This window comes from Saccostrea cucullata, unplaced genomic scaffold, assembly GCF_032062105.1.
Source record: "Saccostrea cucullata isolate Sc308-1 unplaced genomic scaffold, CSIRO_AGI_Scuc_v1 ctg189, whole genome shotgun sequence".
NCBI classification, from domain to species: Eukaryota; Metazoa; Mollusca; class Bivalvia; order Ostreida; family Ostreidae; genus Saccostrea; species Saccostrea cuccullata.
Genome location: NW_026927680.1, coordinates 135,527 through 163,043, shown reverse-complemented (window position 1 = coordinate 163,043; position 27,517 = coordinate 135,527). Strand labels below are relative to the sequence as shown.

General features: G+C 33.9%; 2 protein-coding genes across 3 annotated transcripts; one reads left to right on the top strand and one right to left on the bottom strand.

Moving 5' to 3' along the window:
- Positions 1–2,543: 2,543 nt before the first annotated feature.
- LOC134275188 (sodium- and chloride-dependent glycine transporter 1-like) lies at positions 2,544–13,199 on the top strand. Its single transcript, XM_062757444.1, has 18 exons — positions 2,544–2,717; positions 3,604–3,682; positions 4,993–5,172; positions 5,317–5,502; positions 5,860–6,274; positions 6,650–6,793; positions 6,913–7,075; positions 7,502–7,634; positions 7,822–7,956; positions 8,107–8,210; positions 8,699–8,823; positions 9,243–9,355; positions 9,957–10,085; positions 10,318–10,417; positions 10,625–10,725; positions 12,039–12,212; positions 12,479–12,631; positions 12,869–13,199. The coding sequence occupies exons 2-18, from the start codon at positions 3,674–3,676 to the stop codon at positions 12,956–12,958; spliced, it is 2,454 nt and encodes an 817-aa protein (XP_062613428.1). The 5' UTR covers positions 2,544–2,717; positions 3,604–3,673; the 3' UTR covers positions 12,959–13,199.
- A 5,035-nt stretch (positions 13,200–18,234) lies between these two features.
- LOC134275186 (zinc finger protein Xfin-like) lies at positions 18,235–27,517 on the bottom strand. 2 transcript variants are annotated; one of them, XM_062757442.1, is made up of 6 exons: positions 27,326–27,517; positions 25,979–26,271; positions 25,109–25,268; positions 24,685–24,764; positions 23,904–24,054; positions 18,235–22,186 (listed from the first exon to the last, which is right to left on the bottom strand). In XM_062757442.1, exons 1-6 carry the CDS (start codon positions 27,504–27,506, stop codon positions 18,519–18,521), a joined length of 4,533 nt encoding a protein of 1,510 aa, XP_062613426.1. In that variant the 5' UTR covers positions 27,507–27,517; the 3' UTR covers positions 18,235–18,518. The 2 variants fall into 2 exon arrangements, with proteins under 2 accessions (XP_062613426.1, XP_062613427.1); XM_062757443.1 differs by having other exon boundaries at positions 25,979–26,265.

Genomic DNA, 27,517 nt, shown 5'->3' with positions numbered 1-27,517 from the left:
CGAGGCCGGGATATAGCTTTATACTAGTGCATTGCTTCAATTAGACCTTTCTACTTAATACACTTATGTTCAACTGAGAGTAAATTTAGATTTATATCAAATTTGAAAGAATGTTCTCTTTCAAGCATTATATGACAGAGGTACAATATTATACTTTCTTCAATGATTTGTACTATATTCTTTGAATAATTCTTGACACTTGAAGAATAATGATGAATACATATATTTTTGAATGTATCCTTTTGATATTTAGGGAGGTGTGTACCTGTTACAAATGCTCGATAATTATGTAGGAGGATGGACTCTCTTAATTATAGGATTTGCAGAGTGTATATGTATTACGTATATATATGGTAGGTATAAGGTTCTATTTACTTTCGCTCTCACTCTCTCTTTTTTCAATGGTAAAGCAATGATATACAATTATTGTTTCTATGACATACATGTATCTGCCTAAATTAATTTTTTACAGGAGTAAATAGATTCATAAAAGACATAGAGCTTATGTTTGGATTGAAGATGTTCATCTGGTGGAAAATTTGCTGGATGATTTTAAGTCCCATAGCATTAGTGTTGAGAGTAAACCAAATGTGTTATTTTCAGTATATAGTTTTCACCGGGAAGCATCAATGTGACATAAAATACGCTAATGCTGATTCTTGTAATCACATTCTTCGCCTTTGAAGTCTTTACGAAAGTCTTGTATTTATTCCACCTAGGACTTATAAATATTGAACGTGGTTATTTTTTTTATTATTATTTTTTTTTTTAATTTTTTGCCTTCTTGGTACCTCCGTCCAAAAATAGATGATTTACACCTCCTACAATGTAACTAAGAAAAACAAAAACCCATTAATTATAATAACTTTTTGATTTGCAGTTATACAAATACACAAATTCTGATTTACTCGATTTATCAGCTTCTTTATATATGTTGACAAACTTTAAGTTCTCTTTATATAGCATTAAAAAACTCACCTCTGATGTTTTTAGAGATCTACTTTGTTCGATCTGCTCCGGATTTGTATTTCTCATAGGACTGTTGAGCTCGCCTCCATTAGATATCCTGACATTAAATTTGAATTACCGTATACTGGACTGCTCAGTTACATGAACATCCTACCAAACATTCATAGCAGGTTCCTGCACATGTCCTTCCAAGCTTTTTCTTTACTACCTGCTCAAATATATTGGTGAACTTTTAAGAAAATTTAAAATCACAAAATTTTACCAAAATCAGTCATGATCAATAAAATGAAAACATACGATTGTTCAAAACTTAAAGTAAAATCAGATTCATTTGTTTAAAAATATCAGAGTTTTAAACTTCATTATATTATAGTCAATAGATAGCTCGAACTGAGATAGAGAATTAACGAGTCGTCAACTTCTCAATAGATGATATCCTTAGATATGATTTTTGAAACTGAATTAAGCTAATTCTTTATATTGTCTTTAGTATTATTTATTCTTAGTTAAACTTACACTATGAAACACAGTGGTTAATCCAGAAATTCATATGGGAAGGGGTCCGAAGGGGTAGGGTGGATGGAAATAGGGGATCCTCCCCCGAAGAATCATGTTCATTTCTTCGTTGATTCGATATATCCCTTTGAACTCAAAATAGAAGTTACCACAGTCTGAAACATCTCAATCTGTTTAATACTTATATATTTTAATAGAAAAGACATTTATGGTATACTATCAACTAAATTTTAAACGTCTTGACTTTAACTTTTCTATCGTCATCTTTCTTATTTATGTAGAAATATACACTTATCACCTGCATATAAAGTTGATGTTGGAAATTCTTATATGATTCGATACGCAAGAGTTGTACGTATGAACAATTTCAAAAACGAAGAAAGCTATCGTCAAACTATCGTGTTTAAAGCCAACATCTCTCAAATTCTTCTTTCGTTACAATAACCTTGTCAGCTAAAACATTCTCTCATTAAGTCGAATGCTGACTGAGATTTTTTTTCAAAACAGAGTCGAGTCTTTATCTAAACATTGAATCGTCTACAGATTTTTCCATTTGCCCTATCAAATCAGGAGCACAAGTGTGACCAGTCGACGGGGGGATGCTTACTCTTTCATGGGTTCTGAGCCAACATCTGATGTTTTTAGAGGCCCGTGTTTCCTCGGCTCCCATTGTGTATTGTTTCAAAAGACTATAGAGATTGATTACTGTTCATTATCTCTACTTCATTCAGTAACCTCGGTTGCTGGGAATTTAACCTTACATTAACTTCGGGTATACAGTTCTATCTGCAAGAACTTAATTTACCATGAGAAAGTAACATTGACGAAATGCATAATTATCGGTAAAATTAAATAGATCTTTAGAAACATTCGGACCCTTTGTTTGGCAATGGATTATTGATTATCTAGGTTCAGTGCGTATAGAAACCCCTTGAAGAGATTACGGGAGAATTTATAACTTTTTAAATCTTAAACAATTAATGTGAACAAGTCGATCAATGTATGTTCACATGCACAGTCATTCATAATTTATTTAAGTCGTTACATGATTAATTTCCTTAAAAGAAATGTAAGGGTGAAATAATGCCGTCTGCTTTAACAGGAAATCGATGATCACGTGACGACAACAAACTGGCATGGTACATCTGTCAGCGTGGTCGTCTATTGTTGTGTATAGGATGAACTAGGAAGAAATATGACGAATATTTATTATCATAATGAGATAATTAAAGGTAAGAAGTATATGAACATCAAAGAGATACGATGCATAATTATTGAGAAAAAAATATAAATTTTCTTTAGAGTTCAGAGGGAAACTCCTTTGATTAAGATAATAGTTCTACAAATGATACCGGTGAAACGTGTACCTGTTTGTTAAATTAAGTGGCTTGCAGTAGAATTATGCATAGAAAGGTTCGTGTTTACTAGATTGATTATTTTGAGTAATACAACGTATTACAAATACCGAGACACAGAGGATCATGCAGAATTGTATAAATCGATTCTGAATGGTAACATACATATCGTTTAATGAAAAGATTTTCGCTTAATTCAATAAACTATACATATACGCAGTGCTTATTAATTGATTTCTATTGTGAACTATATAGTTTTAAAAGCGAGAGTGTGTATTTGCACCTTTAAAATACAAGGTTTTTGTGTTTACATGAAAAAAAGAGAAAGAAAAAAAATTGAAAGGGCGCAAACGAGATAAGCTTAACTCTGAAGTCAGGCATGAAGAATGCCAATAAAACGGATTTTAAAATATTGAGGACGACTCAAACATTCGTATGCAGAATACCCAATACCACATACACTTGTGATCTAGATTGAATTTGAAGTGTTTAAAGAGACAGAATAAAGATTAAAGACGTCCGCGACCCGATAAGACACAAGATGAGTCAATTAATGTTCTCATAATCTGTCAATAAAAACAGTTTATCGTAGAGTCCCCGAGTTTTGTCAGTCATGTTACATGTTACCTATGGCAAACATTAAGGTGTTCTGTCAATAAGTCCAGAAGATAAGGTCAAAATATCTGTTTGACCAACTCTGCACTGCTTAATGTGATGTCGTGACACCCCTACAACAGTAATTATCACATTTAATTGTTTGTAGAATTACCGTCAAAGATGTATCGTGGAACAAGGATGTGAAAATACCTTTTGAGGAAGACCTGGGAAACGCAATGAATCATGTAAGTTTTTTTTTAAAAAATGACTTGGTTTTATTTACGCCTTCGTGCATTTAAGTGACGTTACCTATTATTGATTAAATGCTTAAGGAAAATAAACGGCTTCTTGCATAACTGAATTGTTATTGTGTGCACATTCTTTTAAGTTAGACAAGATCACATTCCTACGCGATCATTAAATTTGTGAAATCGCCCGTACAATTTAGTTTTATAACGAAATTTGTTTTTAAGGCCAGACGACAAATCATTAAAAAAAAATTTCCAAAAGAATTTGTATATCTGCTTTGACAAATTTACTTAGAAAAAAATGAAGTACCTGACCAAACATTCATGCAAGATACAGGGGGATTATGTTTTAAAAATCACAGGATGAAACGTTGAGTATTAATATTTTTCATAAGAGATGCAAAGATATTCGAGAAACGTTGCATTTGTTTTTCTCAAACTACGTTTTTCTCTGAAAATTAAATGCAGTGGCTACAAAAAGTTTACAAAAGCAAATACTTTCTCCCGAACGGTAAAAAAAATGTTAGAAAAGTTCTTTTTATAATTAAAAAGATATATCTTTAAAAACAAGGAATTTTGCACCGCACACATTGAATATACCAGGTTCACCCAGGAAGTTATTTATAACAATAATGTAGTTTACTAAATAAACACTATTGTACCCACTCATCGAAATTTGAAACTTTTCTACACAAACGAAGTAATTTTTTGATTGAATTGTTAATAACGGAATTGTTAAATCAATTATGATCGCAATTGAATATTTTTTAAAGGAAATGAATAAAAAGACATTTCTGTATACTAGTAACTATGATAAAGGACTAAAATGCACTAAACGGGCGCAGAAAAAGTCTTTTTTTCAATAAGCCAAATAGAAACTGCCACCGGACACGCAACTATACTTAAACAAACCTAGCGTTGTCATGGAGAAGAAGAGATTTTCAAAGAATTCATTAGACCATGGCGAAGAAGAGATTTTCAAAGAAAAGCATATATTATTAATAGGTACAGTCATGACAATATTGCAATATGTACATCTTCGGTTACGAAACATTTCTCGACATCAGATATGTTGAAGAGTGTGGAAGGTTATTCAATTTCTAAATATGCTTAGAGATATTATTCCAGATCCAATAATGGTACCTTATGCCTATTTTCATAGTTCGTGTACTTTTCATATGAATAATTTCAAATATATTACATGCTCCTTTCCCATGTACTGAAAATTATACAATTTTATGCATACAGCTTTTGAAAATTGTTTTTGAGTCATTATTTCTTAAATTTAATTTTATCAATTTTTACAGAAATCGGAAGCAAATGAACAGAATTTCAACCTATCTACCACAACAATACCGTTATATAGTGATTTCGAACCTGGTCCCAGACAGGCAAGCTCTCCTTTAACACCGGAATCTCCAAAGCAGTTCCTGAACCATGTTGACCGCGGGGTGTACGTCATCAAAGATCTTTCCAAAGATCCTGTGGTAAGGCACCAAAATAACGTAAAGTTTCTAAAGTTTGAATTTTATATTTAAAAAATTAAGTCTTTACATGAATTGTAAAAAAAAAATTGTCAGTTTACCTGGTATGGATAATTAGTCCAAGGGAATAAAATATTTTGTATTTAGCCTTTAGTTGAAAGACTACCTTATACAACGCCAACTCGTCCTCGGGATATTTCTTACTCGACACCAGATGATAATCGACTAACGACTCCTGTACAGGAGCAGGGACAGCCAGAATCTCCTCATGTGTTTCTGAGTCCTGTAGATAAAGGAATCTTTATTATCAATTCAACCTTGGACTCTTCTCAGGTGAACATATAAATAGTGATACAAGATGCAATACGTTGTAAAAATTTCATTGAATTACTTACATTTAGAAATGAATTGCTTTCTTTATGAAATAAACAAATACGTATCGGTAATAAATTGGAAGAAAAACAAACTAGAAAGATAAAATAAAATTCGGTCAAATATTGCCATGACGTATTGTTTTTCTGCATCTTTTTTCTAAATGTACAAATAAGAAAATATTCAAGAAATTAATTATATCCTGTTAAAAAGCGTTTAAAAGGGGAAAGTCTATTGCAAAAAGAGCGACTTTCAGACATTTGATTTGCAAAGTTTAACATGGATCAACCCATAAACCTGAAGTAAAATATTTTACAGACGTCTGTTCCACAAAATAATGTCGGACATATCAAAGACGACAGCAACAATAAGAATTCAAACCGAAACAACAGAAGCTTAACGGAAGACGTCAGCAACGAAAACGAGGCTTCCTCCGAAGAAAGAAAACCTCCAGACAGACGCCAGATATTTGGCGTTGATGAGAACGAAGAGCGAGGAAACTGGACAGGGAGGCTGGACTTCCTGTTGTCCATGCTGGGGTATTGTGTAGGATTAGGGAACATCTGGAGATTCCCTTACCTCTGTTATAGAAACGGAGGAGGGGCGTTTCTGTTGCCATTTATTATAATGATGTTTTTAGTTGGCATTCCACTCTTTTATCTAGAGGCAGCTTTAGGACAGTTCTGTAGTCGCGGGCCAACAACCTGCTGGGAGTTTGCTCCCTTATTCAAAGGTACAGATACCCTATGAACCTAACATCTACGATGTATTTATATAGTTACAAATAAAACAACATAATTTTCATAATCTTCATAGCAAAAAATACATGGATAGTAAAATGAAGACAATGTATGATGTTTTAAGCAAAACAAACTTGGGTGTCAATGTTAACCACACCTAATTTAATGTAAGATGTAACACATGCCTAAAAAAAATGAAAATGATGTTAAAACTAACAGAAATAAAATGAGTAAGTGCAACAAACCTTTTATTCACGTTTTTTTCTTGGTATTATAAAAATGTATTACACTTGTAAAGAAATGTTATAAGGAGTTACTATTTCGGTTTGGATAACAACAACACACTACCATTACTTTTGGTGTTGTAGGTCTTGGTATTGCAATGCTTATCATGTCCGGGCTAACCAGTATTTATTACAACGTATTAATCACGTGGGCGGTGCTCTATTTCTTCTCTTCCTTCACCAGTGATCTCCCTTGGAGCACCTGTGATAATAAATGGAACACAAGAGGTGAAAATATTAAAAGATATCGTTAAATTAAAATTCGATTCTCATGAGGTTGAAGTTTTAATTTTGTTGATTTAGCTAAAAATGTCTTTTAATCAAGAGTATCATTTTTGTATTGGTAGATTGTAGTTTAAAATTACCAACAGTTATTTGTTCACGGAACGAGCAAAAATTTCCAAACGGAACCTGTTATTCTCAGAATGTCTTCAAAGGAATCTGGAATGAAAAGATTTTCAGAAATATAACCGGAAGAAGACGCACATCTCCCACAGAGGAGTACTGGAAGTAAGTGTTCTTTTTTATAAAATCTCACATGCTAGTAAATAGAATAATTATGATAATTTCTAGTCTATCTGTGTGAACAAAGCTTTTTCAAAATGAGACTTTTAAAAAATCCATTCAGTGATCAAATACCACTTTCATTTATTTTGGTGTTCGAATCTAATATCTATTTGAAATACACCTTTTTCCACCTTGAAAGAAGTCTTAACATTAGCATTTACCATGTATTCCAACTGTTGAATACATGACTTGTATACATCATCAGTTAAAAAACATAATTAGAGAAAAATATTCAAATATATCCACGTTTTATATGTATGTCATCTCATCAAGATACTCTCTAATTGGAGTTTATATTGCTTATATTTTTAATTATACAAAATGATTTGTAAGCTATCAAAACACTTCATTTGTATTAGTTTATTTCAGCAACAAGTTCCTGAGTATCAGCAGTGGTATAGACAATATGGGAGAACCTAAATACGAGCTGGCTCTTGGTTTGTTGTTTGCTTGGATACTATGTTTTCTCTGCCTTATGAAGGGAATCAAAACTACTGGAAAGGTTTGTTATCATTGAAAATTAGTATATTGTCGTTCTGTTATTTTATGTCATTGTAAAATATGGTATTTGATTTTTTTTTTCAATTTTTGAACTAGTATGATATAGATTGACCATCTGATATGATACTGTTATAGGAATAATAAGATAATTTTGAAATTTTAATAATAATTTAATTTTTTTATTGCAGGTTGTATATGTGACAGCAATTTTTCCGTATTTAGTGCTTTTTATTTTATTTTTTCGTGGAATTACCCTTGATGGGGCTGGGAACGGGATCTATTTTTATATTGTGCCAAATTTTGAACGCCTGCTTGACGCAAAGGTATTAAGATTTTTTTTAATACGGGGATGGGGTGGGGTGGTAAACAGCAAAAACATATGCTTGTAAATAATTCGAGAACATGTGTCAATGAGGTATATTGCATGCACTTCAATACATTTATTGACTGGCTAAACAATCCATATTATGTAGGTGTGGCGAGATGCAGCTGTTCAGATATTTTACTCCATGGGGCCTGGGTGGGGAGGATTAATTGCTTTGGCGAGCTACAATCGATTCCACAACAATGTGTTCAGGTAAGCATCTGTACTGTCATACAATGTGTACTTTCAGTACTTTGATTAGTAAGAATTACAAACAGGGCTATGTTCAGTCAAAATTTGAATAATAAAATTGTGTAAAATCAATTCTTTTCAGATGACAGAGACAGATAAAAATAGGTTATATATTATGTTCATATATTTTTATAAAGTATGTCAAATATGTATATTGTTTGAAAGTTGGCCACTACCTACATGCATGCACTCTATACATTGAAAGTTATTTTGCTCACTTGGATAAGTTGTCTTATAATTTCAACTATCCAATGATTTTCATATTCAAAATGAAGCAATTATTCTACATTTGATTATTGATTTTAGATACGACATATGGTGGTATATAAATCTATCTGATACCAATGTTTCAGTGAAATTGAATAATGTCATATCAAATTTTCTAAATTTTATTCTATAACGATAAAAACATTTTCATGTGTCAGTCATTTTCCTTTCTTTTATGACAGGGATTCTATCATAGTGTCTGTCGGGGATTGCGTCACAAGTATTTTTGGCGGTTTTGTCATCTTTGCTTTCCTTGGTTACATGGCGTATAATATGAATGTAGATGTAGAGGATGTAGTAACTAATGGTATGAAATATATCCTATAAAGACTTACAGCTCTATCATTGATAATAAGATCAAAAGTCACAAGCGATAAAACACTCCCTAACATTCTTTATTTTTAAACAAAAATATATGTTCAGTAATGTAAGGAGTGAAAAAAGGTGTTTGAAATCAATTATGCTCAATATACAGAAACAGTACAATTCAATGTTTAGAAAATCCAATATGAAATGCTTATAATATAATACATAAGCATTGATATAAAATAAGAAGCAATAGTTTTAACACAATTTATGATTTTTTGGCAATATGCCAAACCAATATAAATACAATCAAGTATCAGCTATAGTTTTGGAAACAAATAAAAATAAGACTACAAAATAAGCTATAAAAGACAAAAAAAATCAGATGAAAAACAATCTCTTACATGTTTTCCCATACAGGTGCTGGTCTGGCGTTCGTGGTGTACCCTGCGGCTGTGACAAGTCTTCCTCTGCCCACTCTGTGGTCCATTCTCTTCTTCCTCATGCTCATCACGCTAGGCATTGACAGTCAGGTCAGTCCTCTCACTGCTCATTACATTATTGTTTCCTTCTTTTTTCTTCAAGATCATCAAGTACCAATTGCAAAGTCGGGTTCGTAGTAAACTTAATTTTTCAAGAAGAGAAGTTAATCTTCTTCACACGGACATCATAGGAGAAAGAAATTCAAGAAAATCCTTTCAATTCTAAATACACACTGTATCATATGACATAAACCGGAAAGGAAATCTTTCTTGGGCATCACATTAGGGTTTCATGGTCAAGTAATTTTTCTCAAAAGTCATAACAAATAAGGATTGACAATCCATCTTCTTTCTACTCATTACAATAATAATTTACAGTCAAACTCCTTCATACTCCTTTGAATAATTTTTGAAAGTCAAACGTCTGTTTTCATACTCATTTCAATAGTTATTGAAAGTCAATCTTTTTCATACATGTACTTATTTCAAAAAGGATTGACAGTCACTCTCATACATGTACTCATATTCATACTGACAAGATATCTTTTTCAAAGTGTAACAAAAACCAAAAAGATCGGTTTTGCTTGTGTGAGTACTGAGGAGTTTCTTAAATGAGATATTCATTTACTATTCTATAATTTTTGTTTGACAGTTTGCGATGTTGGAGAGTGTTCTAACCGGCATTGTTGACTACTTTCCATCCTTACGTCCAAAGAAAACCTTAGTTATCCTGGGTATCTCCTTTGTTTTCTTTCTCCTGGGACTGCCAATGACTACACCGGTAAATGAAGCATGTATTTAGATACATTGTATACATTATAGCTCACGCCTTGACTATACACCGGTAAAATTTATGGTGCATGTATTTTATAGATATGTATTATAGTTCACTCGTTGACTATAGCTACTCAATGGCTCATGAGTTTGCAATGTCTTGTAACTACATTACAAAGCTACATCATACTTACATGTACCTTATCCACACATGATTCGTTACCTTCCTTTTTATTCAGGGAGGGATGTACATCCTGCAGTTGATGGACCATTACGTGGCGTCCTGGTCCCTCCTTATCGTGGGTCTTATAGAAATCCTGGTCATCAGTTATGTATATGGTACGAAACCTGAAATTAAAGCTTATTCAACACTATTTGAATATTTAAACATCATTTCAAATATTAAACAATGAATAAAATTTGATAATTCAGCCTAACTATATTAAATTTGAAAACCAACCTTTTAACTTAATTGTTTCAAATGGTGTCTAGTAGAAAGGAATGATATTTTACAATAAGTGAGTTTTCGTCTTTCTCTATGTTTAGGAATTAATCGTTACTTGAAGGATATCGAGATTATGCTTGGGAGACCACCTTTCATGTGCTGGAAAATTTGTTGGATGTTTGTTAGTCCCGTGATTATATGTGTAAGTGTTTGTATTTGCAAATTATCTGCTTAAGAAAAAAAATCATGATAATGTTTCCAATTATACAATATTGAAAAGCTATAAGGTTTTACTATCAATCATAAAAACTAAGAAAAGGATATCTTTGAGACATTTATATGCCTAGATATATATACTGAAAGGAAAAAGAATCGCAGGGTAGCATGATATTGGAAATTTTTTTGACCCCATGGCCGAAAATTAGAGAAAATTAGTCAGATGAGAATATTAGTTATTATACACCGTGCACCAAAATCCGTGTTCAGAATTACTCAACCGTAAAATTTATGACGTCACGTAGTGAAAACGCCAAAAGCCCAAAACACGTGCAAATTGATATCCACAAGTTGTTGTACCATTTGATGTACCTGAGGTATACACACACTTTTTCAAAATTTACAGACGATATGAATTTCGTACAACTGACGGAAGTTTCATGGGGTCTGGTTTTCAGATTGCCTAATTAAGGATAAAGGCATCCACGGGTACTGAGCAGTTTCTTGTAAAAAATTCTTTCATTCAACGTGTTACCCGTTGTTAGAGAGCGCCTGGAATAATTTACAACCAACTGTGACGATGATGTTGATGCGTACAGTACCACTTTAAGATCGAGTCATGTTTAATCGCTACTTTACTACCACAAAAACCGCTATTGATAATCTTTAGACTTTCATAAACATTACATTCACCCCAAAACTGAAAGAAACCAATTGCGCGATTTGGATTTTTGAGCCGGTCAACTCTACGTTGGTGTTCCTCTCACTGGCGCATGCGCGCGTCGATATTCTAATTTTTCGGCGTGGTTACCCACGCCCAATATTTCTAGGGTTTGAAAGAAAAACACTCTTCTGAATTCCATGAAAAGAAGAATCAAGGCTGTGACAGATGCGCAGGGGAGAAATTGAAGATAATGAGAGTTCTCGATTTTCACTTTTCGGGGGTATCGTCAGATGAGTTTTAATAACTCGTGAATTATAAGACGAAATCAAATTGGATTTTGGTTGCATTTTGTTTGAAGATGATTTTTAAAGTTAGATTAGAATACTGGAAATATAAAAAAGAAAAGTAAATTAAATTCACCTCAAAATTTTACCTTGCATTTCTTTTTCCTTTCAGTATAAAAGCTTCGTAGTACCACATAAGTATACGATATCTATGAATGATATGTGTTTGGTTCTTTTTATGTGATTACCAAAGTCAAAAGATACAGAGCAGTGTGAAAATTCTTTTGGTAATCATGCATTTTCTACATGTTATTCAATTTCAAAACCGTTTATTAATGATTGTAATTTCAGGCAATATTGCTGTTTGCTTGGATTGACTATTCTCCTGTCCAATACGGTAGCTACTCCTATCCGGACTGGGCCGAGGCTCTGGGGTGGCTGATGTCTTTTTTCTCCGTGATATTCATTCCCATTGTCATGTTATACAAAGTCAACAAAGAAGACGAGGCAAAGGGGGCGTGGGAGGTAATGCATAAAATATTTTCAATGATTGCTTCAATGCGTGCATTATAATGCATTACAGTGGTTGAAACTTCATTTTCCAAATAGATATACTGTAGCACTGAGTAGCACAGACAAATTTTAAAAGAAATAAATCAAGATGCCACATTGATTCTAATGTATTCAACAGTTCTTAAATGTATAGTTTGGAAAAGATGTAGAATTCTCTAAAATTAAGTTTTCATTATATGAATACTACTTAGTGATCTAGCTTTAATATTTTCATGTAGAAAATCAAGTTACTGTGTACACCAACTCGTGTGTGGGGCCCCGCCTTGGTCCGCCACCGACAACTTGTGGATCACGTGGAAGGATTCGTGGCGGACCCTGAGAGTGAGAGGGCGGGGCACCAGTATGTCAACTACGGCTACGATACATCTGTGGTACGTATAGAAAATAACCAGTTGACATTATCCTAGTACTCAAGAAAATAGGACTGAATGTTTTAACATATAAAAGTGCATTTCTTATTTTCGTATATTGAAACTTACTGCTAAATTTTACACTAAGTACTAGTATGGAAATGAATGTAATCTTAGCATTGGCAAAGAGCAAATGTGTGCACCGAAATTAATAATTTCAGTGAAAAGTGAAATGAAACATATTGTTCTAATTTCTAGGCAAGCCATTCCACTCCCGATGTAAGCCGATATTCCTGGGCTTCCGGTCACACCCAAACTTCCCATGTCTCCTATGAGTCCGCAGTTTGAAAAATTTGAAATCCTTAATCTATAGTCCCAGAAAATATCAAAATTTGTGCAATACGACATGTTTAATAATCAAATACCTGTTTATTCTCATATTCAAAATAATCATTCCATGTATTTGTCGATATGTACAATTATAACATGTAGTAATTTTATTGATATACTCATTTTGTAGTTTTTTTAACAGGTCAGCAAATGTTGACCAAATTTTTTAACTGTCTCCATGTACAATTTTTACTTATTTAATTTGTAAACATGTCTTTGTCTTTTGACATATACACATGTACTCTATATCATTTATACAATAAAGTGTCTGAAAACATTTCCAAGTTGCTTTGATTGATTTGGTTGACTTGACTTTGAGATAATATACTTAAAGGTACTTGGACGCAGATTTGAAGATAATATTTTCTCTGTAATATTACGACTGATATATTTTAATAGTATTTCACACAAAAATTAATTAAAAATCTTATTTCATTTAAAAGTTATTAAAACTTCAAATTTTTTGGCGGGTTGATTGACACATCCTTGCCCTTTCACAAATTTTAACTTTATTCTTAGTCCTTAGGAAAAGTGGCAATCTTGTTGTGTATTAATGAGAAATATTAAAACTTTAATCCAGAAAAAATAAATTTATTCAGAGTAGAAATGTTAGAATGCAAAACTCCTTCACAAGTATCGTCATTCCGAGCGTGTTGTGTACAGAGTTTAGCAAATCGAACACACTCGTGTTATGTACACAGTTTTTGTTAACAGGGCACGAGCTCTGTTATTGTTGATGTTTACGATTCAGCGGGTGCGTTCAATCGTCAAAGTCTGCTCACCACAACTGCACGGACTGACAATATACGAGGGCTGTTCAATAAATAATGTCCTGAACTGTATGACATACAATACAGATATCATATGACATTAAGCTTGACTTTCTCTCCTAATTTAATCTTTAATGAATTTATAACAGTTTATGTGACCACTTTTCATCACATAATTTCATTGTGAGAAGCTGGAAAACAAGGGCTATTCGAAACACTGCATCATAAATAAATGGTAAAGAATAAATAAACTAGATTTAAAATAAAAGCTTCATTAAAGCTGCTGTAAAACTTGTTAAGAATCCCAAACAAATATTCACTGAAATGTGACATTTACAGCAACCAATGCCTGTTTTATAGACAAATGAGCATGTGGATTTCAATGATAAAAAATTATGTAATGGGCATCAAAAATGGGTACCGCCTTTGCCAACAAAAAAATATAACAACTAATGTACTGTTTGACAAATTTCAACAAATAATCATGATGATGTATGATTGACTTTAAGACACATAGCAAACTTGATAGACATCATTTCGGGAGTAGTTTACATTGTTTTTAAGAAACGTTTGACTGTAAAAAAGCTTAGAACTCAAAGGTCACCCTATATTTTGAAAAATGAGTGAAAAAGACAGCGTGTACGAATGTCTTAACAATTATTTTAAAATATCAGTAATTGTAGTTATCCACGTTTGTCTGATATTCAAACAGATAATGGAACGTGAATCTATTGCTTAAAACCTTCAAAACAAAATTTACCATGCGCTGCACTTGATAAAACATGCAGCGAAGGTCTGACAAGAGCAAAGATTTGCAACAGCACAAAGACAGATTTATATGCAATTTTCTTAAATATTGGTGGTATTGTTGTTCAAATTCGTATTCAGGGAGACAGTTTAACTTCTGGAAGAGATTAGAAAGCAAATTTTTTGCAAAAAAAATCGAAAGGTTTATTAGAGGAAGGACCCAGAATCAGGAATCCACTACATTTCTTCATGACAGCGTCCAAACCCGCACACCCTTAAGGTCAAGATCTAGTAAATAACTTGAGACTAATTTTTTGGCGTTAGATTCCATTATGACGTTATAATCAATTTCAACTTTCTTTTTCACGTACTTTACGGCTTTAGCAGAATTATGTAGAAAATGGGGTATTTCCATGTCATTCAATTTGAAATCATATGAAAAGTAAACCGGATACCTATATCAAATTTGATATTGATTTAAAGAAGAGGCCAAGAACATACTAATTACCGTTTTCTGAAAGACTGTAGGCAATCTGGATACATTTCCTTTGCCGAATACGAAAAAAATCCCACATTCATGACAGGTTTTCTTAATTTGTCATTGAAAATGCCAGTTTAAAATACAGTTTTTCATCTTATTTACCTACAAATTATGCCCCAAAACACCTTATTTGACCAAGCTTAAGTTGTAAAGCATCAATAAAGGAATTTATTTCTCAAGTTTGATGAATCTGTAGGCACCTTTCATTTACTAGATCTTGACCTTAAGAGTAAAGGGGTTTTCGGGATAAACAGAAAGTTAATGTTTTTTCACATTAAAAATATTCGCCAGATCTCTGACCTTTTGACTTGTTTCTATTTCCAAACTTGAAAAAGCACCTTTCAGGAGGAAGAAACAAGTCCAAGAAATCACTGGATCTGCCATTTTCCAGTATACTAAGGGTCATACCCAAAAATGAGTTCTAAAAACAATTACAAATTGGACAAAAAATGTTACGGACATGTGTTTTAATTAAAAGAGAATAAGTTAAATCATGAAGACTAAATCATTGAAAAAGGTCTTTTGCTTCTTTGCGAGCACTGAGGACATTATTAATTGAACAGCCCTCGTATTGTGTGTTTGTTTTTCTTTCGAACATGTCTACTCTGAATTATCTGGACTATAGTATTAATAGTTTTCTTTTATACACAAGATTGCCACTTTTCCTAAGTATTAAGAATAAAATTAAAATTTGTGAAAAAGCAAGGATGTGTCAATCAAACCCGCCAAAAAATTTGAAGTTTTAATAACTTTAAAATGAAACAACATTTTTAATTAATTTTTGTGTGAAATGCTTTTAAAATATACAAGTTTATCTTTTAAAAAATTAGGTGAGCTAGCGCCATGGCAATTTTTAAACACAGAAAGGAAGATCCGTGATCAAGTGATTTATTTTGCTGAATTCTTTAATTTTTATCGAGGCTGGAGAGTGATAAAGTTATTATCCATTTTATAGACACATTGGTAAAGAAACAAGGGGGTGGGTGACCTATTGGAGTTTTGGCGCAACGGAACATATATGACCTTTACTGGAGGGGGGGGGGGCTCTATATAATATGAAGAAGATGCCGATTGAGATATTGCATGTATGGGCTGATTTAAAGAAGAGAATTTCTTGGCAATTTAGCAAAGAAAATACATGGGAGTTGAAAGGAATATAGAAAATAACCCCAAGTGTATGTTGTGTAAAGAGTCCAGAGAGTTTGGAACGCATGTGAAGTAGCTTAATTGGTCCTTTGGGTCATCTTTATCAAGATATGTTAGGTTAAAAGCCATACACATTAGAATTTTTTAAATACAAATAGTGGATTTATTCGTTATTTTTAGTGTAAATTCTTGCTTCTGTTTCTGGAATTTGTAAGATTGGCTGAATTGACCAATCAGAAATTAGAATAGATCTATCTTTGGTTGTGCTTAGATTTAAAAAAAAAAATCCCTTGTCATTGTTTAGAACAATCGGATAATGACTCGGGCTTTTCCGTCAGCAACCCCCCCCCCGAATTTGAAATACTATAAATATGAAGTTATCTTTAAAGTGTAAGCTACACAATAAATAAACAGTTATTTCATGCTACAACATGATACAACGAAATTGTTATCGTACGGTCTATCTGTAGCAGTTTTCACAGTTTTCCCAGAATGCACGGCCATGGCGGCCGAGCATGCGTATTCAAGGAATTTGGACTAACGTCGTTGCTAGCGCTCGAGAGCGCTAGCAATAAGTCGTAATACTATAGAGAAAATATTAACTTCAAATATGTGTCCAAGTATACCTTTAAGTACATTTTCAATTTCATGGTCCCAACATTTGCATCCTCAAAGTGTTAGTGGTTCTGAGAGAAGATTGACGTTGAACCGCCCCCTGACAAAGAAATAAGCTCACACAAAACGACTCTGCCCGTAAACTTCTTATAATGACCTTTTTTAACATCATTGACAGCTGGTTTTTTTTTTAAATAAAAATAGAACTTGTAAATTACCTTGTGATTGGTCCTTCGCAAAATTATTTTGTTAAAAAAACATTCCGACTGTACACACAAGTCCTCTGAAGTTGATATTTGTGTTTCTGATTGACAATATCTATGTGGCTTTTGGATACCTGGTCTTCCAACAATGTATTGGAATTCCCATGGGAATCAATTTAACCACGTTATAAGCAGACCGATTTTTGTATTCATATGTAACTGAATTTGTTCACATACTAGTTTTGAATGAAATTTCTACAGAGAGAGAATTTATTAAAAATGTACATAATTTTAACCAAATGTATACATTTCTAAATATTTTTTTTCCTTTGCAAATTAGAAAAAAAAACGGTCCTTCTTATGAACATCAGACGTCACTGATATGATAATATGGCAAGTCATCAGATAAATAACGTAAATATTTAAAGTCATATACGCTATATGAACGCCGAATTTTGTGTGAAACAAAATGATTAATGATTTAAAACACATGAAGTGTAATGAAAAATAATACTTTCCACAAAATTGTACTATAGATGTCGTTGTAATAACAAAACAATTAAACAATATCTAGGAATTAAGAACTCAGTCTTTTCATGAATATTGATGAAGGAAGTGCGTAAACAGTAGGCCTATATATAGAAACACATGTCCGCGGGAAATCAGAGACAACGAGGTATGTTACATTTTGACAACGATTATTAATATAAGGTTAATATGCGTAACAGAGAAGATGGTTGATACTGAATTCAATACATTAAAAGATAAGTACCATTAAGTAAGACGCTTGCCATCCAGTCAAAAGTGAGTAGTATCTCAAACGGCCTACCTTGTTTTCTTTACGCCACGTGTGTTTATCAATCTAAAAGTAGCGACGGCGTCACGTGATGGATTTATTTAAAAATAGCTATTTTTCTTTCCTTGCAGGATAATAAAAAAATTAAAATTTGATAACTTTGTAACGCGTTTAATTTTAATGGTGTAATTTACAGTATTTTCGTAACTTTTATTGATAAACAAATTATATCAATTTCCAGTCGTATTTTAACTGGCGCAAGTTATAGCGTGTATACTTTTAACGATTTAATTTAAGAATTCGTGAGGTACATGAACATGATGAACAACGATGCTCTATCTCACCGGAAAAGATTAAGATAATTTATTAAACTAAGAGACCGAGTAAAGTTGTATCGGAACAATGCAAGGTTCTTTTTTTCACCAACGCTGTATATATCCAAGATGCATAGAAAATTCTATACTAACAAAAAACAGTGTACCTAAATCCTTACACCCCCTCCCCTGTACTTCTGTGCAAAAAAAATCTTGGAACAAAATTGTCGCTTATTCATCCCTTTACTTTCGAAGCAATCAATTGGACACAAAAACAATACAAAAAATAAATAACATGTTTATGCAATATTGAATACAAATATTCAAAAAGTACACAATAATTCAACGGGACTTGGGAGGGGAATACTGTTTTCGTTCAAAAAGCATCAAGCATCGGAAACCACTGCATACACGTGAACAATTTCGGTTCCGTCATTTCTCTCTTCTTGGTAGATGATACGATCGGTACCGTACATAGCTGCCAGGTTCGCTGCTGTTGATTCAGAAATACCGCCATCTTGATCAAATGCGATTTCTGACAGCGTAGTTTCAACGTTTTCGCTCCCCGTTTCAGTCTGGAAATCTTGTGTGGATATCACTTCTTCCGTGATCTGTTGCAAAATGTCGTCTGAAGAAGTTTCTATAGGAATGTTATCTGTCGTCTGCGTTCCAGGTGGCAAAGTGAAATAAGTTTTACCACCATCTGTGGTTGCTATAATAACCTGCCCAGTGGGATTTGGGTCTACGACTTGTGAGGCATCAATCAGGCGGAGCTCTGTTGCGTTTTCAATTTGCGAGGGAAATTCACCAAGAACAGGACCTTCGGATTGCGTGGCCGGAATTTCATATGATGGAGAAACAATGTGTAAAATGGATCCATCTTTCTCCTGAATTGTTGTCATCTTTTTAGGAGTAAGTTGAACAGTGCTGCTTTTCTTAGAAGGCGAAACTATTGGAGTACTTATAACATTTGGATTCATCGCATTTTGATTGCTGTTCATGAGACCACCAACATTCTGAATTATAATATGTTTTCCATCGATCTCCGCGTGAATTTCATCCTCGGTGATGTGTTTCGTGTTCAGATACTTCGATGGACTATCTGTGGATATTTCTTCCACTGGTACGGACTGAAGCTGGACAAAATATCCATCTTCAATCTCAATAAGTCCGTGCTCTTTTACCAAATGATCCGCAAATTGTTCCTGATTTTCGTACGTCCCAAGACAAAGTTCGCACACATTTTCATTCTCACTTTTATGGTCTTCCACTGTGTGTTTTTCCAAAGCTTCAACATCTGGAAAACTCATCATACAAATGTCACATGTATTCAATACACCATCCTCATCTTCGTCCTCCTTTTCCGGTTCAAGAGTATTTTCTGATTTTAATGATGGGTTTTCTGTCACCACTATATTTACAACCTGTTCCATTTTCTCTGTAGGGTGTGCAACAGACACGTGTTCCTTAAGCTCATGTTCACTTGGAAATTCCATTTCGCATTTGGAACATGTGAAGGCAATGTATTTCTGCTCATGAGTTGCCATGTGTTCTTTGCACATTCGTTTGCTTATAAAACATTTTCCACAAGTGTCACACTTGAAAGGCTTTTCACCAGTATGTTTGCGCATGTGCACAATCATAGTGATTTTCTGGGAGAAACAAGCTTTGCAAACACTGCATTGGAAAGACTTCTTGCCTGTATGACAGCGCATGTGTTGATTCAAGCTGCTTAACTGGTAGTAGGACTTGTCACACATGTTGCACTTAAACGATTTCTTATTCAAATGGGTGAGCATATGGCGCTTCAGGTCTTCGTTCTGAAAGTACCTTTTCTTGCAAATTCCACACACAAAATTACGGACTTGTGAATGAAGGAACATGTGGCGACGGAGATGAGTGGCCTGAACAAAAGCCCTTCCGCAGACCTTACAAACAAACGGCCTCTCACCACTGTGGATTCGCTCGTGGTTAATTTTTCCCGCCTTTTCAGTGAACCTCTTCCCACAAATGTCACAGGAGAATGGCTTTTCTCCCGTGTGTCCCAACATGTGACGACTGAGGTGTCCCATGCTTAAGAAACCTTTGTCACACTCCTCACACCTATAGTTCTTTCGTTTCATCTCTTTTACATTGTGGAAAGCAATGAGGTGTTTCTTCAAAGTTTCTGGATCCTTGTATTTCTTATCACAGTGCTGGCAGTCATAGTTCCTGTCCATTACGTGGACATACATATGACGCTTCAAATGACCCTGTTGGAAAAATCTTTTGTGGCAGACATCGCACTCAAATTTTCTATCCTCCACATCAGGGTGCTGTTTCATGTGATTCTGGTAGGCAGAAATTCCAGTTAACACTTCATTACAGTACTGGCATTGATAGAGTTTGGGTGCATTGGGATCTATGCCATAAGCTAAATCTTCCTCATGCCTTTGCTCATGTTTCTTCAGGTATCTAAGAAGATGGAAGCTTTTTCCACATAAGGTGCACAAAAACCCATTCTCATTATGGAACATTTGTTCGTGATCTCTCAAATGGAACTTGAAAATGAATGTCTTGTCACATTTATTGCATTTGTGTTTCTTTTCTGCATGCTTGGTGTACCAATGAACTTTCATTTTCCTCTTCAATGGGAAAGTCAACTCACACTCTGGGCATTTGAAGGGATTTTCTTGGGAGTGACATTCCTCTAAATGTGCTATTTTCTTTGTCAAATTCAGGGAAACAACATCACAATAGTCACAATGTAATGGTGTTTTCCTCTTTCCAGAAGAATGAGTCCTATCTCCAAACAATGACACATCAAATTGATCAGGCTTGTTTTCATCTTCTGGAGGCCCAACCCTCCCTTTCCCCAACTTTTTGTATCCATGACATTTCATCTGATGAATATGCATGTCATACTTTCTCAGAAAACTTTTAGAGCAGACTTCACAAATAAAAGACTTTTCCCCTAAGTGTATCTCATAGTGTCTCTTAAGAATGGCCAGTGTTTTAAACTTCATATGACAGTCTGGACATTCTGTTCCTTTCAGTGCCTTGATTGGATTAAATGGCTCCTCTTCCTCCTCTGATTCTGGGTCACCTTTCCTCTTCTTCCTTTTCACTTTCTTCAGTTTTGTCCCTGGTGGTACATCCTCTGGCCGTACAATGTTCCCTGCTGCTATTTTAACATAGCCATGAATCGTGACCATGTGATACTCCATATCCCATGCTCTTTTGAACTTCTTTACACAACCATCAACTTTACATTCCACACTTTTTCTTGCATTGTGATATTCAACATGCTTCTGAAACATGAGTTCATTCTTCATGGTTTTGTCACATAACAGACATTTAATTCTACCATCCTTCAAATCCTCCCTGATGTCTTCATTCTCATCTTCACTGTCATCACCCTTTTCTCTCTTGATATTCACCTTTCTTTTGGCATTATCCTTCAGATTTTCCATTGCCTGCTCAATATTCTCTGCTCCTTCTGTTTCATCCTTCACTTCACCACTGTTTTGTAATTCATAAGGTAAATCTGATTCATCTACCTGTGTACTACTCTCCAAACCTATGCCCTGTACCTCAGCCAGAAAGTCATTATCTGCAACAGCATGAAGTTCCAACCCATCATTTTTCATGTCTTCATTTTTATTTTCAGCAACTATCCCTTCGCTTGCAATTTCTGTTTCCATCTCTTTAGAAGTTTCCTCATCATGAGCTTCAGTCTGATGTTGAAGATTTACTGGGAAAGTCTGCTGCCTAATCTCACAATCCAACTCCTCATTCTTAAGATGAGACGGATAATGCTTCTTCAGCTCCTGGACATCTTGGAATTTTTTTAAGCAAACAGGACAGACTGGATTCTCCTCCACCTCGGGGGAGATCGCTAGGGCCGTCTCCACTCTCTTCCTTTTGACCTCTGGTTTGACAGCCTTGACCTTCTGGGGGGATTGATGGTTCTGAGAGTCATAGAACTCCTCTTCATATGGCTCACCTCCAAAACACTGGTACCAGTCCATAAAAACGGACTTCTGCTGGAATTTGGCATTTGGGATTTCTTGATCTGAAATATAATGAAGAAAAAATGGAGTAACTGTTATGAAGGTGAAAAACTCAATACATGTATTTGTTGCAAGGGATCATGCCAATAAGTGAGTTTATGCCCATTTCAGAAATTGTATATTTTTAAAAAACTTAGAACTCTCTGTTGAGACTGTAGCTCTACTGGTTTGTACTTATAACGAAGGAAGAAAAAGTAGCAGTTGGACTGGACACATTACAATATCATAAACAGAATAAAATCCTTGATTTCGTCTCTCTTTTGTGGCAAGATTGCAATTAGATTAAAACTATAGGAGATGTAGGTTTTAAAAAGAATTTAAAAGAAATTTGGATTTTAGTAAAATTGGCAACATCATTCATCAAAATCATAAAAGGATAAAGATAAAATTAGCTATCTAAGTCTAGTCTCCTTGCATGCCATGTTATATTAAAATCAGACCAATCTCTAGGAGTAATAATTTCATAGAAAACTCTATCTCTAGTAACCATGGCAACACCCTTCATCAAAAACCAATGCACTAAATAACATATCTTGGTGTAGTCTGCTTGTTTGCTAAATGATACTGAAACTGGATCATATAAACTGTAGCAGGAGTAGTGCTGAGAAGAAATTGCACAAAAAATTTATTTTTAGTAACTCTGGCAACACCGTTCACCATATCAGAAACCGATGCACTTAAGGGGGCCGACTATAGTTTCCATTGCGCAATATTTCGTGCATCATAGTAAAAAAAAGTTGCATATGAAGCGTATTTACTGTTTTAATGCAACTTTTTTCGCTTAATTATTAAAATTAAACAAAATTAAGAAATTATAGGTACAGAAATGTAATGAGATTTTGATATAACTGATTTTTAACCGATTTTGCAATTGATAGGTAGGTTGACGTCGTTGCAGTGTGTTTTTGATGTTAAGATAATCTGTAGCTCTTAAAGAAAGGGGTAATAAAAATATTATTAAAGAAAAAGTAATAAATATATGCTTTTGAAATTTAAAACATATAAATTTGAGATAATCTCCAATATTTTTATGACGTTTTCACGTGAATCCATGGTGTACGTCATATTTTGTAATACTCTATAAAAATAATAAAATTTGCTAATTTTTTGCATTTTGAGATACCCCCTCTGGTAACAAGGCGTAGAATTTTGTGTTTCTTATATATATTGTATAGTATAGCATTACTCATCAAATATTATAGTTTGAACAAAATGTCTATTGTAGTATTTGTATAATTTGCTTTAAAGTGCTAAAAATTGGCATTTTCCTATATAATCCTATAGTAAATGTACCTGTATTTTGAGATGGTCCCTCAAAAATACCTGGATGGTAGATTTTCCCCAAACTTTGCATCTACACTGGAGTTAATGTAAGTTATATATGGTATAAAAATGAAGAGTTTCGCTATTGTAGTTTTCACACAATAAAACTATAGTCGGCCCCCTTAATTACGTACCTTAGTGTGGTCTACTTGTGTGCTAAGGTATACTTCTATCAGACTAAAACTGAAGTTGTTTACAGACACCTTACTAACACATAAGCTCTTCTGGATTATTCAAAATATTTGTTACTGTATGATTAACAATACATCTTTAGCAAATCATCCACTTGGTATTAATTTATAAATACAAAATTACTATATGAATTTTTAAGATATGCTTTTAAATAAGTGCCTATCTGCAGAGCCATACTAACTTGAATAGATGTCTCCGCCATACCTGAACAGTAAGCCACAAAGAGATTCTTCAGCTCCACTCGGTCTCCGAGGAACTGAAGCCCTTTAGTAGACCCCGTGAATCCAAAATCCTCCATCCCCATCACAGAGGTGAGCACCAGACTCTCCACGCCAACACAAGACAGGTCTGACACCTACCACAATAATTCTATTTTAATTAAAACAATTTTTTTTCACATATTAAATTGAGTTGAATGATAAATGTTGAATAGCAATTACAAAATATTTTAGGCTTTCTCTAACTATATGTCAATAAAAAAATCATTAAAAAATACATTAAATAAACACTCAAATATTTCAAATGAATATCAGGCTGAGGTATTCAATTAACATTTCAATAGTTGAGGGATGTGGAGATTGGAGACTGATCCTTTGGATGAGACCATATAAACCGAGGTCCCGTGTCATAATGCTGGCACAAAAAAGATCCCACACTGCTCAATGGCCCTTAGTGCCATGCGTAGAACAAAATATGCAGCTCTCCATCAGCAAGTGGTGGCATCTCCACATGAGTGAAAAATTCTCCAGAGGGACATTAAACAATGTAGAATCAATCAAAAATTTCCAGAATTTTAAGTGTTGTCAATGTGAACTGCAGGGTTGTTACTTAAGATATCAAATAATCTTATTTTTGTTGAATAGCAGAAAATGTATTTTATCCTTTTAATTCTATTACCGGTAATCTTTGAATGAAAATTATCACATGTTATTTCAAAACTACATGCATCTCCTACACATCAGATTGTAAGTAAAACAAGCCCTACCATGCTTTGTAGCTGTTTTTCCACAATCTTCCAGATAAACTTGGAGTGCTCTCCCTTCTGAGATTCTTTCATCATTTCACCTTTTATAAGAAAAAAAATGAATGGAACTCTAAAATCTCAAAAAAATCTCAAAAAATCAAATATCAAATCAAATTGGTGTGAAGATACTAAATATTAAAACATTGCTTAAGCTTTTCTTTTTTTCTTAAATCAAAAATGCATACTTGTATGTAATGAATCATATACAGATATACAAATAGCAAATAGAGGATTTACTTTTCTAAAATAGATAAAAGTTACATGTTGAATTTCTTATAATTCATGTAATGAAAACAACGATTAAAAGTAAATAAACTATATAGAGGTACAACGTTAATTCACTGAAAATAAACCCATTAAGATGATACTTGTAATCCGTCCTCACCCCTGTTATTTAGAACTTGATTGAGGAACTCCTCTGTGAACCCCACCCTCTCCTCCAGGAACCTGACCCCCTTCTCTGAGCCGTTATACTGGAAGGTATACCCCCTCAGCCAGTTAGTTATAAGTAACACCTCAATTCCAGCCTCCTTTAGGATATTCACCTAAAAATATTCAAGTTTCTTTTATAATTTTTGAAGTACAAAGGAAACATCTACTATATGAATTGGTTTGCTTTTGTATCATCAACTTCCATAACTGTAAACCAACTTTTATTCACATGCGCGAAATTTTCGTGAGAGAATTAATCGCCATCACGAATATTTCTCACTGTGAATCAGTCCTTAAAGTTTCTGTGTCTATTAACGACAGATCCAAAAAAGATTTAATCATTGCGAACTAGTTTACCTGTCGTAAGTTGCGAAGTAAAGTCATCATGAATAAAAGTTGGTTTACAGTAATCTATCATTAAATTACAAATGACTTCAATACATCTCTCTCTCCCTCTAAAAACTCCACCATCTTATAAACATTTCAAAAACATATTTGTCAAATGTAAATACTGAAGATTCCTAAATATATGCGTGGAATTAACTATCGCGTAATTTCGCGAGAAGCACCACACGCGAAATAAAATTACTCGCCTTTATCTTTATGGTGCTGAAATTTATGTAAAATCTCTTGATCAACCTTTCATTCGCAATTATAATTCTGACTCGCGATTTGCAATTGAAGATCCCATTCACAATAATAAGTACTCGCCAAAAATAAGGAATCTACAGTAATCAAAATAGTCCACTTTGCAACTGAGCCACAAGTAAACTTAAAAATAGGTATTTTAAAACCATATATCTGTAATAAAATATAGAATTACCAGGGTCAGTAACTGAGGTTGAACCGACTCCCACATGCAACTCTTCTCCAGATTGTTCTCATCTTTGTCGTATGCCCCCTGATCAGATTTCAGTTTTCTTTTCCTCCCTCTTTTCTTTGGGGTCTTTTGAGGAGTGGATGTTTTACCAAGATCTTCTGAGGTAGATCCAAGATTTTCTTCACTTCCTGACTGTTTTTCTGTGGTGGATCCACTGTTTAAAGCATTAGATAGAGGTATCTTTCTTGGCCTGCCCCTCTTTCTTTTTACGCTTGTTTCTGCTGTAGCAACTGTCACTGAAAATTAATATATATATTTTACACAAATAAGTTTAAATGCATCATAATCTGCTGAAAATCTGTCAAAAAATACCATTAAATCTTTTTCTCTGAAATTCTTCCAGGAAAATATGTTCTAAGCAAACAATATTTAATATCTCCAAGATTCAGGGGCAGCTTAACTTTTGTATTTCAAACAATGTTATCTCAAAAAAAACCATGGATATATTGAAGTGAATTGGATGTCCAAAACATTATTTTTAAAGCATTTTACTCTTGATATCTCAGATCCTTCGATATCTTAAAGTTTTTTCTTGGTCCCATTGAGTTTAAGTTCATGAAGTCTGCCTTTAGAATTTTTTTGTTCCCCCAATAGCTGTCTAAGTGATAATCTACATGTACTTTCCAGTTTCCAATAAAACTTATGATGATAAGAGAGCTGCACTACACAAACACATGGATAGTTAGGCCTTGATACTGTAGAAGTACTTTTTTCCGCGTGGTTTTAATTTACGCTATGTATGCGGTCACAAATTTTCTGCGGAAATTTGTCCATGCGTACTTAATATAAATGAAAGGCATATAGTGAAAGTCTAAGAAATCCGCATAATTTTCAACCCACGGATTAAATGAAAATTGAGATTCCGCGGAATTATGACCCCGTGGAAAAAAGTACGGCTACAGTAAATAGTGTGTTGCCGGTTCCCAGCCCAAACCTAAAATTATATATGAGCCGACCCTGAAAAATTTGTCCACCACTATCTTTCCGGATGTAAACAATTCTTGTTTTGCTATTAGAAATCCTAACCTCAATCACCTCTGTGTACGAAAAAATGCATATCATATGCACATAAAGCAAAAATGTTTATACTGTGATTTCCACAGTAAAAAAAATTACAGCATGCTTGCCAATAAAATGTTAAAATAAAATAAAATGTTTCCCTACTTACCTACCCTATTTTTTCTCAGGTTGGAATAGGAAATACTCTATTTATTTATCTTGGCCTTATCTTATATATTGAAAACTTCTTAAGGGTTTTATTAAATAAAACGTACACTTTACTGCACGAACCATTTACTGACTTGTCTGGTGATGACTTTTCCCCAACTTCCTCTCCATCTGAATCTGATGAACTTTGACCTTCGGAATCTGCATCCTCTGACCTGTTGACCTTCTTTCCTGTTACATATGAGGAATACTTCTGGTTTGGTTTTGGTGTTCTTAGACTCCTTCTGCCATTTCTGGAAGCCATTTAATCTAAAA